The sequence below is a fragment of the Gambusia affinis genome, linkage group LG05 (genome assembly GCF_019740435.1).
Source record: "Gambusia affinis linkage group LG05, SWU_Gaff_1.0, whole genome shotgun sequence".
Lineage (NCBI taxonomy): Eukaryota > Metazoa > Chordata > Actinopteri > Cyprinodontiformes > Poeciliidae > Gambusia > Gambusia affinis.
Window position 1 is genome coordinate 3,747,199 of NC_057872.1, and position 14,046 is coordinate 3,761,244.

General features: G+C 37.9%; 1 protein-coding gene across 1 annotated transcript; it reads left to right on the forward strand.

The window, feature by feature from the left end:
- Window positions 1-4,106: 4,106 nt before the first annotated feature.
- Window positions 4,107-12,618, forward strand: LOC122830712 (14-3-3 protein zeta/delta-like). Its single transcript, XM_044116304.1, has 6 exons — window positions 4,107-4,260; window positions 6,758-7,069; window positions 9,691-9,814; window positions 10,922-11,085; window positions 11,423-11,518; window positions 11,649-12,618. Exons 2-6 carry the CDS (start codon window positions 6,767-6,769, stop codon window positions 11,703-11,705), a joined length of 744 nt encoding a protein of 247 aa, XP_043972239.1. The 5' UTR covers window positions 4,107-4,260; window positions 6,758-6,766; the 3' UTR covers window positions 11,706-12,618.
- The last annotated feature ends 1,428 nt before the right edge of the window (window positions 12,619-14,046 follow it).

Consider the following 14,046-nt stretch of genomic DNA (forward strand, 5'->3'; position numbering starts at 1 on the left):
TCCAGGGGATTTTAGGAATTTAATGACTTAATGCCATTAGTCATCAGTCATGGCTTCCTGTCACAAGTATTGTCACAGTCTGTAAAATAAACTATCTGATCCCGACAAGCCACTTCATAAATTCTATAGGTAGTTTCATTTTTTTCAGGTTTCAGGGAATAAAGGTTTACCTGAACTGTAAGGTTGATTTCATAGCATATATGAGAAGCTCTTAAGATAAAAAATAAATAAAGCAAAAAAAAAACAAAAAAAAAAACGTAACTGAATGCCTGCTGTGAAGACAAACGAACGCTTTTTGGACTGCAAACAGTTCAGAACAAGCTGAGGAACATTTGGAGCTGAAGCTCTGTTCTGCTGCAGAGGAGGAAAATCCTCATCACAGCATCCATCTTTGGAGGTTTGTAGCTTTCCAACTTATAAGGAATGATTGTTGTAAATCCGTAAAACTGAAATCAGGGTTCTGCGAGGAACACTTGTCTTAAAGATATTTAACTACTTTCACTGCAAAAACACTAAATTTTACCAAGGAATTATGGTGCAAATATCCTAGAAAACCTGAAATAAGACGGAATTAACTAACAAGTGACTTTTCAGCAAAGATGTAAGAGCTGGTTTTAAGTCAGTAATTCCTTAAAATTCATGGAAAAGTAATTATTCCATTGGAAGATTATTTCACTTAAAGTATGGGAAAAATGTGATATTATAAGTGAAATAATCTGCCAGTGGAATTTGTACTTTTTCATCAATATTAAAACATTATTGACTTAAAATTTGCTGGAAAGTTACTTGTTAGTCAATTTTACCTTATTTCAAGTGTACTAAGATATTTGCACTAAAAATAGACAAAAATACTTGGTGAGATTTTTGCAGTTTTTGCAGTGTTGATGATACACTTAGTGTTCCGTCCAGACCCCATTTGGAAGACCTGCTTTTTGGTCAAACTTTAACTTCCTGTCTGATATCCTGAGATATTCCTTCAAACTTGCCACATAAAATCTCTTCCTTGTGATACCGATCATCTATTTTGTGGAGTCAGTCCAGTCCGTCCTGCAGTCAAACAGCCTCCTAACAGGATGTTCCCACTTCCTGGCCTCACAGTTGGGATGGTGTTCTCATGCTTCCAATGTTTCTTTTTCTTCTAAATGTAAGGACGGTCGCTACAGCCAAATGCCTCAAGAATTCCAGGACATACATGTCTTTAAATATTATGGTCTTTGTCTCTATGTGCGTTTTCTAATTATGATGTCGATTTTTATGTATTTTCTAGAATAATGGCTTCTTCCTCTCTGAGTGGCCTTCCAGCCCATCTTGGTGCAGAACTGATTTCACTGTGCAGTCGCTCTTTCACCAGCTTCAGTCAGCCTCTTCACAGGGTATTTTGGTTCTTTTTTTTCCACAGGCTGAATCAGACATTATGTAACAAAACTCTTTCATACCCTTAGTAAAATAGGGAATATTTCCACACTGTCTATACTTTATCTTGGTGTATAAAATTGCTCTAAAAAAATCTCTATTTTGATTAAATCACATACATTTTGGTAAAAAAAAAAAAAAAAAAGGTTTACTCAGATTTAATTTCAAACATTGTGAAAGAAATATCATAAAATGTATGTTAGCCCTGTATATTACAAATTGTGTTTATCTTTTTACCCCGAGTGTACTAGAAAAAGTCCCTATGGCCGCAATTTCTGCTTTTAAAAATCAGTGAGACTGTTTATTTTATAAGTATAACCCTAACCGGAAAGCACTAAAGTAAAAAAAAATTAACGGTTCACCACCTCATCAGAAGGCCAAAATGAATGTGGTTTTCACATGATGGAGGTAGGTTTACACACCGGATGATGGCTGTGTGTAAACTCCTGAACGCCACTGCTAAGGTGTGAGTCTCCTGGATTTCCAGTAATACAGTCATGCACTTTCTTGTTTTCAGAGGAATGCTGGGCGTTTCCCGGTGTTTACGTAAGACCTTTTCTCGTGCGCTTGCATCACTCCCGATCCTAACCAGACCTGAGTCGCTTTTCTGCTGCTCAGAAACGTCGGTGGCCCTCTGAGGCCACCCGGCTTGTTTTGTTTCAGTGTCGCCCATCTGCTCGTCTCCTTTGGAAATGTGTTTTTGTAAGAGATCTCTCCCCCTCCGGAAAAGTGTGTGTGTGTGTGTGTGTGTGTGTGTGTGTGTGTGCACTGGGACTAAAGAGGAGCTGTGTTTTAAATTCCAATCAACACCACTGTCATTCTCTCCTCACACTTTACCGCAACTGACTCGCATTCAGTATTTACTCTGTGAGTGTTAATGAGAGACCTATGTGGGATGGTAGTGGAAAGTTACAGTCATGTCCTTGAAGAATAAAGATTTCTGACATACTTACCTGTCTTTCTCTCTAAATATATCTGTTCTGAACTGAATCTTTACTTCTCTTAGGCTTAAGGTAAAACTCTGATATTTATACAACACGCTTTTATGAACTTTTAGCTACCATGAAAATTGTTCACCTCCTTAAGTTGCTACCATCCAGCTGGCCCATCATGGGTGTGGGAAGAGCTGAGAGTCAGATAGCATGTTATGTCTTCCCAGGGCCAGGAATGTAACACCTGGAAATTAGTCATCGGCTTTTGGCCACTTTTACAAAAGGGTGGGTCACATTCACAGCACTAACCTAAAGGACATAACAATCATAAAGATGTCAAAGCTACAAAGAATGTTTATGAAGAGTGAAGAACATTTAACATAGTGTTAAATGTTGAAATAACTGGGAATAATGCAAAATTGAAGAGCAGGAAGAATTGGTCAGTTTGTCCTCCTGGTTTCACACCAGAGAAGAGTTTAATAACGGCATCCGTGTGTCAAGAAATAGATGGTGTGCACAGTGCAACCAATAATTCTACTATTGTTAGACAGCTTTTCAATATCACTTCAGTGAAATGTGACTATGAATGTTACACAAGAGAGCTAAAAAGACACAACATATGGCTTTCATAATATAGGAAATGATTTGCCTAGGACTCCCCATCTGTTCATTTCTGGATTATTTGCAATTATTTCAGACTGCCTCTGTAGTTTTAGTTTTTCTCACAGATAATAATGCTTTATTGCCTTTGCCCTTTCAAAATAAGGGAAGATTTTGAGTCTTAGTAAAAATGATAATAATAATAATAAAAATTACTTAAATTACTTTGATTATGTGACACATTTCTTTTTTTTTCTGTGTTAATTTCCTCAGTCATTTTTACTGTATTCTATGTGCAAATCCTCTCCACTTTAGTGTTTTCAACTTAAATCTAACATGAGAACTGTTGCCATTACAGAAAGATTTGTGTTCAACACTTAGCCATTGTTCCGGTGTGCAGAAGCTGCTTGTCTGTGTGTGTCTGTGCATGTGCATACAAGACATGGCTCACGGACAGTAAAACCCACCTAACTGGTTTCTAAAGCTTTTATAGTAGAATCCCTATGGGTTGGAGTTTCACCCTTCCCTGACCACGGTTTATTTCGAAAGTAGACATGTATTTCCCCCCTTATTTTCTTCCTCTTCTTTTGCTCCTGTCTCTGTACATTGCAGCCAATATTATCTGATTCGTCCTTAAATAGGTTACAAGCTTGAAATCTTTGCTCAAGGGGAAATCATGTGACATAGCAAAAATAGCTTCACTCTCTCCCTTTGGAAACCAACCAGAATGCAAAAATAGTAGTTTCTATTAGAAAAGTACCATAGCTGTGTCTTGTGTTCCAGTTTGTGGTGCCCTCTGCGTCTTGAGCAAATACCTGATGTTTTCAAAAACACAAGACTTTTTAGATGATTATCATAGCTATTTACTACTTAGGATATTCCATTAATTTCTGTGTCTGCTAGTTCTATTTATTTTCCTGCACCAAAGTTCTGATTCAGAGAATGTGATTCAGAACATTGAAGGGTTTCAAAGGTAATAGGTTTCGGTTTTCTTGATGCAAGAAAACCGCGATAGGGGGAGTACAGTTTTCCGTGTTTCACAGAATCACAGCAAAGGATGGCCATAGTTAGAAATTATTTCCATACTGTTTTTAAAATAAAGCTAGCAAGGGATGTACAAGAAAACTACAACTCCCACAAACCGTCACGTTTGGTCGCCCTGGCAACGTTTGACGTCAGTCCTCATTTGCCTCGGCGCTACTCTGGCCGTGTCTTGGACCGGTGTGATTGGGAGGAAACCCCGTTGACTGAACTCATTCGGACAGGCTGAGAGAATCAGCTGCACCTTGGTACGCCGACATCCGCAAAAATTCAGGTATGAAACAACGGCGGCTTTAGAAAAGGTCTTTTCGGTTTGATGTATTTTATATGTACTTTTTTTTTTTTTTAATGACTGTAAATAAATAACTGGCGGTCGAAGAAGCCCATTGTCTGCGGGTTACTGGCAGGACTGGGTGTAGCGGGGACGCTCATCAAACTACAGAACAAAGGCTAGCTAAGCTAACGTTTCAGTTCGGGATGTGTCTAATGGCTGATTTTCTAACTGAAAATAGAAAGGCGTGTCAGTTGAGAGTAGCGTACAATCCTGCTTGACACAAATGTTAAACATGTTACCTGAAACTATGCCGTAGATAACCGATAAGGCAAATGAGGGCTTGCTGGAAATGGCATTGTGGCAGTGAACTATTAGCCAGAGCCGACATCTATATGACATCTTGCGAATATGGTCAATTTACATTGTTACACACTTCGTTTGTGACAAAGTAATTTCCGTTCCCCCCTCCCTCCCCCCTAAAGTGATTATTTTCAGGTACTAAAACAACAAACGAGTTAAATAAACGTAACATTTCCAAGTGGGCAGTTTGCCTGACCACATTGTTAAATGTTATGTTCAGTTTGCTGCAAGAACGGTGTTAATTTTACCGTTATTACGTCTGGAAAAGCTGTCTAACTTGGAAAGCGTCTTTTTCAGGAAATAGTTGGCGCCATAGTAGAAAGTCGTCGGTCACGAGGGCCTAGCTTGTAGCCCGTTGCACTTTTTAACGGGACTGTTTCTGTTGAGGGAATATGCTATCCTCTTCACCAGTTGCACATTTGCTTTAATATCTGCCAGAACGTGTCGTCTTAACGAAGTCTTCAAACCAACTTTTCGTATTTTAGCTTCCGCTTGTCGGACAAGCTACAGGTATGGGGATGGGTGTGGTGAGTGTGAATGAGAGAAAAGGGGGGCCCCACATTAACGCTGAAGGCTAGAAAAGCCTTACTGAATGGAGTGACACTACTGTGATTGCAACATTTCTTTTAGGTGTTTTTTTTTAGTCTTCAAAACGCTCATTTGTTGCGAATGTGGGTGGATTAGCAACATTTTAATAAGGAGTGGCTGACAAAACGGGCTTGAAGGCGAAAGTTCGTGAAATGGCCTTTAGAATGATACAGAGATCATCCATCTAGATGAAATATCCATAAAATTATCACCCTGTAGGGAATCCCCCTGTTAACCCAAAGAAAATATTTAGCACAAAAATGCCAGGATTCTACAGATTTTTAGGTTTTTACCACAGACCATTCAACAAATACATTTGAACTATTTTGCCCTTTCACTAATTAATATATTTAGTGCATTTTAGTGTTTTTAAAAAACATAGTACAACCCCATTAGCAGATATCTTAAAGTCCATTATTGACATCAAAGATGTAATTATCACAGCAATCATATTTTAGTATGTATATAATTATCAGTTTTGTTTTTCTTTTCAAGAATTCTGTTCGCAACAAAATCAGCCATGCTTTTAAATTTGCCCTAACCTTCCAGCAGTTAGAAAGTCAAACATTATTAAGCAAATTTATGGGTGTATTTTTATTTTATTTTTTTTTCTCAAATCTGCCTCGATAGCAGTTTGCTTCATTAAAAGAGAAATTGGCCTTGCCAGGTTGCAAAAGCATAAATCCAGTGACTGGAACCACAATGGCAGCTACATAATAGCCTAATAGCTCATTATTTTTAATTTTTTTTTTGCTGTAGCCAAGAAAATGCCAGTCGTCACAGGTACACTGCCAGTCTGTTCGTGTTCAAACCTTTACTTTCCTTGCCCACATAGTTGAGGTATTTAACAAGTTTCCCTCTGTTTGGAACACCAGGAACATTACCACTTAATAATGGTTTAGACAGAACTTTGTGTGAAACTAAATCTGGATGGATTATATTTTTGGCATACATTCTTCCACCAATTTTTTTTCCTACATTTTTGTGATGGGTCAATGATATGAAAACTTAGTTAAAACCTTGTTTATCATTTCTTGTAAAAATAAATACAATTATTAGGCTTTTATTGTACTGATAAGAATTCCATTGTGTATTTTTGTGCATTAAGTCCAGTAAGGACAGACATGGATTTTAATAGTTCAGCATTGTGATACATAGATTTAAAAAAGTGGAGGGCAAACACTAGCTTGAACCTTTAGCTGCTTATTGAGCAGAAAAGTGTTTTATTCCACTCTAAACTATTTTAGCAGTTTTTCTCTATTCTCTAATGTTGGTAATAATTAGTCAGGGTTTTTGCTCTGGTAGCCAACCATTAGTGAGCTGCTTAATAGACATACTACTGCTAGCTCAAAAATTGCTCTTTTAAAACGGTTATTTTTAATAAGAATGATGGATGGCATTCATTAGGGTCCATGCTGTCAGTGCAGAATGTCTTAATGAAGGGCAGCTAGCAGTGCTGCACTGCAGCCTTACAGTTTCCTCAGCTGTCTATTTAATTTTTAATTTATCTCTGTGTGACTTCTTTGTCTTTTGCTCCCTGCTTCTACAGTGAGCAGCCATGAGCGAATCATCTCAGAAGGAACTGGTACAAAAGGCCAAGCTGGCCGAGCAGGCCGAGCGCTACGACGACATGGCCGCCGCCATGAAATCGGTGACGGAGGAGGGCGAGGAGCTGACGAACGAGGAGCGCAACCTGCTGTCGGTGGCCTATAAAAACGTGGTTGGTGCCCGACGCTCGTCTTGGCGCGTGGTGTCCAGCATCGAGCAGAAAGCAGATCCCAGCGAGGGCAGACAAGCCAAGGTCAAAGAGTACCGGGAGAAAATCGAGGGAGAGCTGAAAGAAATCTGCAATGACGTTCTGGTGAGTTTGGATCCGTCCGTCTTATTCTTTATCACCTCCCTTTTGTTGGCTTCATATGAGGACACGAAAAGTCCTGTTTCTTCCTTTAAAAAGAGAGCAACATGCATGTATATTATTTTTGTCATTGGGTTTAATCTTTAAATTTGATCACTTTCATATTAGGTTTGTTAAATAGGATTTCAACAAACCTATTTAACAAACCAAGACAGTTACAGAAAGAGTTGGTCATCTGAATATTAGAATTCAAGCCTGGTTTGTTAACAAAACCAAATTGTTTCCTGAAAAAGCTGATCTGTAAATATGTTGAATGTTTTTGGTCCTGGTCTTACCCAGGTTCCTCTGTTCTATGTGACGTAGCAGATGTGTAAGTCTATTAAGAAGGCTCAACTTAACAATACTAATACCAAGTGAGTCATCTCTCCTGCAGTTGTATGTACCACTGTTGTAAGAAAGCAGAAGCTTTAAAGTTTATTTTTAATAACTTACCAATCTCTATATATTTTTTTTCAGTTGACATGAGGATGTGTAACTTGCTATACAATAGTTAATCAGTTACCTGTAGTGGTTGGGATGAAGTAGTGTTATACCACAAAAATATTTTGATAACTTACCATTTAATATTTAGCTTTGGTTGAATCAGTTTTAGTACTTGTTAAATTCCAGTCACCTTAAGGCCACTTTATTTGTTAAATTAGTGTTTATAATTTTGTGCCAATATAAACTTCTTCATCATAGCGCAGGGCCTCAGCATGTCATCTGCCCAGAGATGAGTCAAAGTCTTAATCCTTTAATGACCAAAGCTGACCCTCTAGTATTGAGCATCACTTGCAGCCTTATGGAGAATAAAAGAGACAGATTGTATTGGTAGAGGAAGAGGAGTTGAGTTTAAGTTTTGTCCAGTTGAAACTAAAGGACTTTATTTATGTTTTCATTTTAACAGGAGAAAATGTTTTAAAATCATAAAATATAATGAAGTATGCATTTAACTATCTACCTTTTATATTGTTCCCACCTTGAGATTCTATTCAACAGTAGTAACAGCACTGTTATAATGCTGCTTTAAATCAACATAGAGGGTGTGGCAGCTTTTTGTCCTGCTGGGCTCCCCCTACTGTTCCTGAATGCAACAGCATTGTTTTTAAAATATTTTGAATACGCTTTTCACATGGAAATATATTTGAGATTTCTTTTTATTTGATCAAAATACATCACCTTGTTATTTTAATAGGTAAGAACAATGCTTTATGTAATTAAAGCTCCAATAATTACTAGTCTAACAGCAACATGTGTTATTTCTTTTCCGCCACTGTTGGATAATAACACATTTATGGTCTCATGCATTTCCATTTTAGTCTTAAATCCATTATACTGCGTGAATGAAATACTTACATTTAATATTTTATGCAGTTGTCAGTTTTATTGTGAGGTGAATGGGAATAAACTCAGTTTTACTCCTACCTGATGTGCTATTTAGAGGTCTGTTTAAGTTTTAACTACAATTTTATTAGCTGGGCTTGTGGAATCTAATGCTCACTATGCTACACTGCTGTCCCATTCTGCTCTCACAGATCAATAAACCACTGGCTTGCACATGTTTTCCTGTTCTAAATGACATGAATTGGATTTTCCGTTGACCCCAAAAAGCCATGTGAGACCTTTGTATGATGAAACTCCTACTTGCCTATAAAGGGTTTTTCTGTTTTTAAAGTGTGCAGAAACACCATCCTCACTTCAGTGTAATTTTCTTCTGCTCTGTACTGCCATAGTGATATCCTGATTTTAGCTGTGCCCTTGCCAGTGGCCTAGTTCTACATTCACATCCCACAGGGCTTCCGCTATCTTTCACATTGGTTTAAGAGCATTCAGCAAATGCATGCTCTCATTAGCCTTGTTTATCCTGTTATTCTTTTAATATGCAAATGAGCTGTATTCAAAGAGGGTCTTGAGAACTTTAAAAATGGCCCATTGTCTTCCAGTCGATTTAGATTTGAGCAGGGATCCCACATTGTAATTTATTTATAAATGAAGGTCTTTTGCTTCTCTCTAACAGGAGACTCCATAGATTTATGCCATCATGTCATAAGTTTCATTATGAAGAGTTCTAACAGCAGGTTACCATTGCTCACAATGACATGACCGGCTTTCCTTCAACTAGCGCTCAGGTTATCAACCAGAGCAGATTATCAAGCGGTGCATGCTTGTGTCATGGAGAGCCAAGCTGGTGTCTATGTGACCTACTTCCTCATCAGTTCAGCTGCCTGCTTTCTCTCGCTACTCACACCAGCTTCCATCCATACTCCTAGTATCTCTTCAGATCACTCCTCTCCCCCAATGCACCCCCGCCCATATGCTATCACATCCACATAGGTCCGACCCCCTCTGTGGTCCCTGAAGCATCTGTGATATAGCCTGGCCAATTTTTCAGACCTAGAGGTTAATTAGACATGCCCCGCTTATTTCTACCACCGATTTATGTCCGAAATCTATGGATTGGAAAATTTGTGTACTTGCACGTTGAACAAACAACTGTGTTTTGGGGGAACAAGTGGATGTAAAATCTAGAGGGCAGATGAATACAAACTTGAAAAAATAAAACTACTTTTTTGGTTTTGTTTTCACAGGGTCTTTTGGACAAGTTCCTCATCCCCAAAGCAGAGGCAGCAGAGAGCAAAGTATTTTATTTGAAAATGAAAGGAGACTACTTCCGCTACTTGGCTGAGGTGGCGACAGGAGACGAGAAGGACGGTACGCCTCTGTTCACTTCTGCTATATGCAACATTGCTGATGTGTCACAGTGAAACTACTGTCATTCACAGCATTTCTGTGAATGATACAGGAATCTATTTTATATGACAAATATGAAATTGTAACGTATTGCACACCACATCCAATTGATGTCTCGGTGTGTCTAAACAGCAAGTGATTGTCATTGGTTCTTTCTTAATCAGTTTAATTTTCATTTTTTCAGTGGCTGTGATTTCCTGTTTTTTGGTCTGAGAGAAGACAGGCTCCAGTGCTAAGAATGAAATGGTGTTAAAATAATCTAGTTCACTTTTGTCACCACAATGACTTTTTTTTCTTCTTTTATTTCACTAAACCCGTCTAAAACAATTCCCAGGTGGCGATGATGTCTTACAAATACTGTATTTAAGGTGTTTTAAGACTTTCTGCCAGGCCTTTATCAATACTTTTTAACTTTTTTAGATATTCAGCAACACACAACTGTTTTTAGTTCGAACTGCATCATGGAACGAAGCATCAAAGCAGCAAGTTCATAGACAGGAAGTCAAAGCACTTTACATTACAGAAGCAACACGTCACTTAGAAATCGATCTGTTCTGGGTGATTCATACAGTATTAGACTAAAAAGTAAGCAAGTAAAATAAGCAGCCGAACATGGCACTGTGCAATACACACTAACTGCTACTTTGCTGCAGCATGTGCAATCCTGTTTGCTAAAACTTGCAGCCTTTAATTTAAATGACATGTGAAAAACCTGATCCTAGTATATGTTTAAAACAGAAAAGATAGGATGAATTCTCCAGTGTTTGCTACAGAACTTTTTTTTGTTTGCTTTATATTCCTTTATGCTAACCTATAAATTACTAAATAAGTGTCACACTGTTATATATAGTATAGAATTACAGAGGCAGTGTCTGAAAGCTTTAAAAATTATTCCCTCTCAAAAAAGTAAAAATAATCAAGTTTAAACTTGATTATTTTTCAGTATACCCAATTATTTTCAGTATGTCCAATTATCCAATTGCTTTATAGAATGCTTAAAATTAGGTCCTGTGCTCAGATGATTGTTTTGTTTTCTCATAATATTTTTTGTCATCATCATTATTTCAGGCATCATCAAAGATTCACAGAAGGCTTACCAACAGGCCTTTGACATCAGCAAAGCAGAGATGCAGCCGACGCACCCGATACGCCTCGGACTAGCCCTTAATTTCTCTGTGTTCTTCTACGAGATCCTCAATTCCCCCGAAGAGGCTTGCAAGCTTGCCAAGCAGGTAATTCAATACTCAAGAATGCAGACGCTTTGTATTCAATGCGGTTAATTGCAGATCACCAACACACACACACACACACACACACACACACACACACTTATCCTTTCATTTTCAAATGTGATGGAGTGGAACCCAGACATCCCTCTCTCCAGAAATATTCTCCGGCTTTTTTCTTGAGGCATCTCAAATTGTTCCCAGGAACACAAAGTTTATATATGTTCCCTACAGTGAGGTCTGAGTGACTGATGAATGGATTGACCTTCTGAATAGGCAGACATGAAAGACAAATCGCATCATCTTATCATACCTCTAAAAATGGGCTTTTTATATCCTGCAGGCCTTCGACGATGCCATCGCAGAGCTTGACACACTGAGTGAAGAATCGTACAAAGACAGTACACTAATCATGCAGCTATTGAGAGACAACTTGACAGTAAGTTTCCCTTTTTATTATTTTTATTATTATTTTTGCACAATAACATTTTTTTGGCATTGGAGAAAATTGGATGAGCAAAGCAAAGAGTTGTGCGATTCAAAAGTTTGATCACCGTCTCCTTCCTCAGCTTTGGACTTCTGACAACGCAGTCGAGGGAGAGGAATCAGAGGAGCCCAAAGAATGAGCCTCACCCTCAGTCATCCCCGTCTGCCTGACACCATCCAAAGTCCTCTTTATTTTGTGATCAGCACTTCGACCACCTCATCCATGACATCCAGTTTGATCCTTTGTTTCTCTATCTAGGTCATCGCTCTCTTTTTGGTTGCTGTTGTTCTGCAGTAAGTGCAGATAAACAGGTAGGGGCTTTAAAGTGTGATGGGAGGGTTCATGCATGTTTTGGGGTTGGGTTGCCCGCTGAGCTTGTTCCAGAGTCTAAGCATTTTTTGGGGTTTTCCAGTCGTGAGACGTGCAGCAAGCAGTTTTAAAAGCCACAAAAAAAAAATTTACTCTGTGTGTGTCCTAAATATAAAAGGTGCTGTTTGTAAGCAGCCACATCTTTTGATGATCAATTAGTGGTTGCTCAATACCAACCTGCCTGCTTGTACCTGACTTGGCAGAAGGAGGAATTACAGCAAAGGCAGACACAATGATGACATAATGGGGGGGAGCTGATGATGAAGGGCCAGATTTTTACACAGGTTACATTCCATAAACTGTTATCAACCTTCTACTGTCTTTTTTTTTCTTCTTTTGTTGGGGGGAGCTGCTTTTGTATGTCTATGTATCCATTACGAGGTATAGAAAATTAAAAGAACAAGAGCACAAGCTTGTACTGTTGCTGTTTTTGTATGAGCACCTCAGTAAGTATAAAAAAAATCCCACTTTTTATATAATTAAAAGTTTTTGAAAATAAGTTTCTTTTTTTTCCAGTTCTTGCATAAAGTTGGTCAAAGGGTAGTCTGTGGAGAAGTAAACGGTTGTTGTTGGCGGGTTAGCTTTGTCTGTCTTTGGAGTTTTCATACTAAACACTTGAGCGTAACTGTTATTTGGGGGTAATGCATAATTTCATTTAAGTAAAATAAACAATTTAAAAGGTTTAATTTGTCCTTTGTTTTTCTTACTTAAATATGTAGTAATCTTCAGTGCCATAGCTCATGACATGTTTCAAAGTCATCTGCAAGCTCAGCATTTAAGCATGGTCACCTAAAAGTTCAGTTTGGCTAAACATGGTAATCTGGATAAGGTTTTAAGATTTTAATTTCTTGTAGAAAACAGGACACGCATTTACATTATCTTGTTTTATTATAAGTTGTTTTAAAAAAGCCATAATTTAGTTTTGATTTAATATGTTGCTAAAATGTAGCAAACTAATCCTGTCTTTTTTTTTTTTTTTTTTTGCCTTTGGTTCCCTTCTAGACATTAACAGTTGAAATGCATCAGACAATGGATGGAAAACTTTGCAATTTGTTGTTCTGAGTGAGATTGTTTCCACTGTGGTTTGTTCCAAAAGGGAAAACCTCCATATTTTTTACTGCCATGAATGGAAAGTCAGTTACCCATAAACTACTGTTTGGGTCCATCTTCCACTCCAGAGCAGATTCAACACAGGAATGCTGTTGGCCTACTGTGCTGTATTACTATGACCTAATACTCAATTTAAGTAAGATGGCGAATGTATTCCTTCTTGGTAAGTGTACTTATTATTTGGGATAATTTAAAATATAAGGAATCTTCAATGTTGTAAACGTCTAAATGGCCAAAAAAATAGTGTCCCATTCAAGAAGTCGAAAACTAAGTGCTGGTGCGATTTAGCACCCCCTGCAGTCCTTATGATGGTATTACAAATGTGCACTCCCTTGCTGGCTCTACAAACTCATAAATGTAGAGCCCGCACAGGAAGGACAATCTTTACAAACATTTTTCTTAATGAAATAAATACAATGCATTTAAATGTTTAACTTAGAAGAAGCGGACTGCTCTGTTCTGTTTAAGCAGTTCTATCAAGGTTCCTACATTCAGATTCTACTAGAAATTGGATGATGTTTTTGTTAAAACGTGGTCTAAGTATGCACTAATGATATGTGAACTGTTACGTGTTAAAATAGCAACCAAAGGTTTTATAAGTTTTCAGAAATAAGACATGTCTGAGATGGAAGTTCCCTGTACAGGGAAGCTGCAAGGATTTGAGGTATTAAAGATGGATTAGTGAAGTGCAGGCATGGGAAGAAGAAAGTACTTCATCTTCCAAGTCTGGTGTTTTTATATATATATATATATAAGAGCATAATAAACAAAATGTAGTCTTTAAAGTTCACTTTCTAATTATCAATAAAGCACTTTATTGTTCCATTTAGATAGATTTGTGGCTCTTTTTATGCACTGTTCTCTTAAGGTTCTGTAATAGCAATTAAATGATTTTGAGGTCTGGATTTTGTCTGGACCTTTGCAATATTTTTTTTTCACCCATAGTTCATAGTTCAGCGACAGCAAGGTCTCCAGGTCCTGCATCATTCTTCTAGCAACCC

What these genes read in the sequence shown, in the direction of transcription:
- LOC122830712 (XM_044116304.1), top strand. Translation starts at nt 6,767, where the DNA reads ATGAGCGAATCATCTCAGAAGGAACTGGTACAAAAGGCCAAGCTGGCC. An exon ending in GACAGGAGACGAGAAGGACG is followed by an intron (nt 9,815 to 10,921) that starts GTACGCCTCTGT and finishes TCATTATTTCAG; the next exon opens with GCATCATCAAAGATTCACAG. An exon ending in TATTGAGAGACAACTTGACA is followed by an intron (nt 11,519 to 11,648) that starts GTAAGTTTCCCT and finishes CTCCTTCCTCAG; the next exon opens with CTTTGGACTTCTGACAACGC.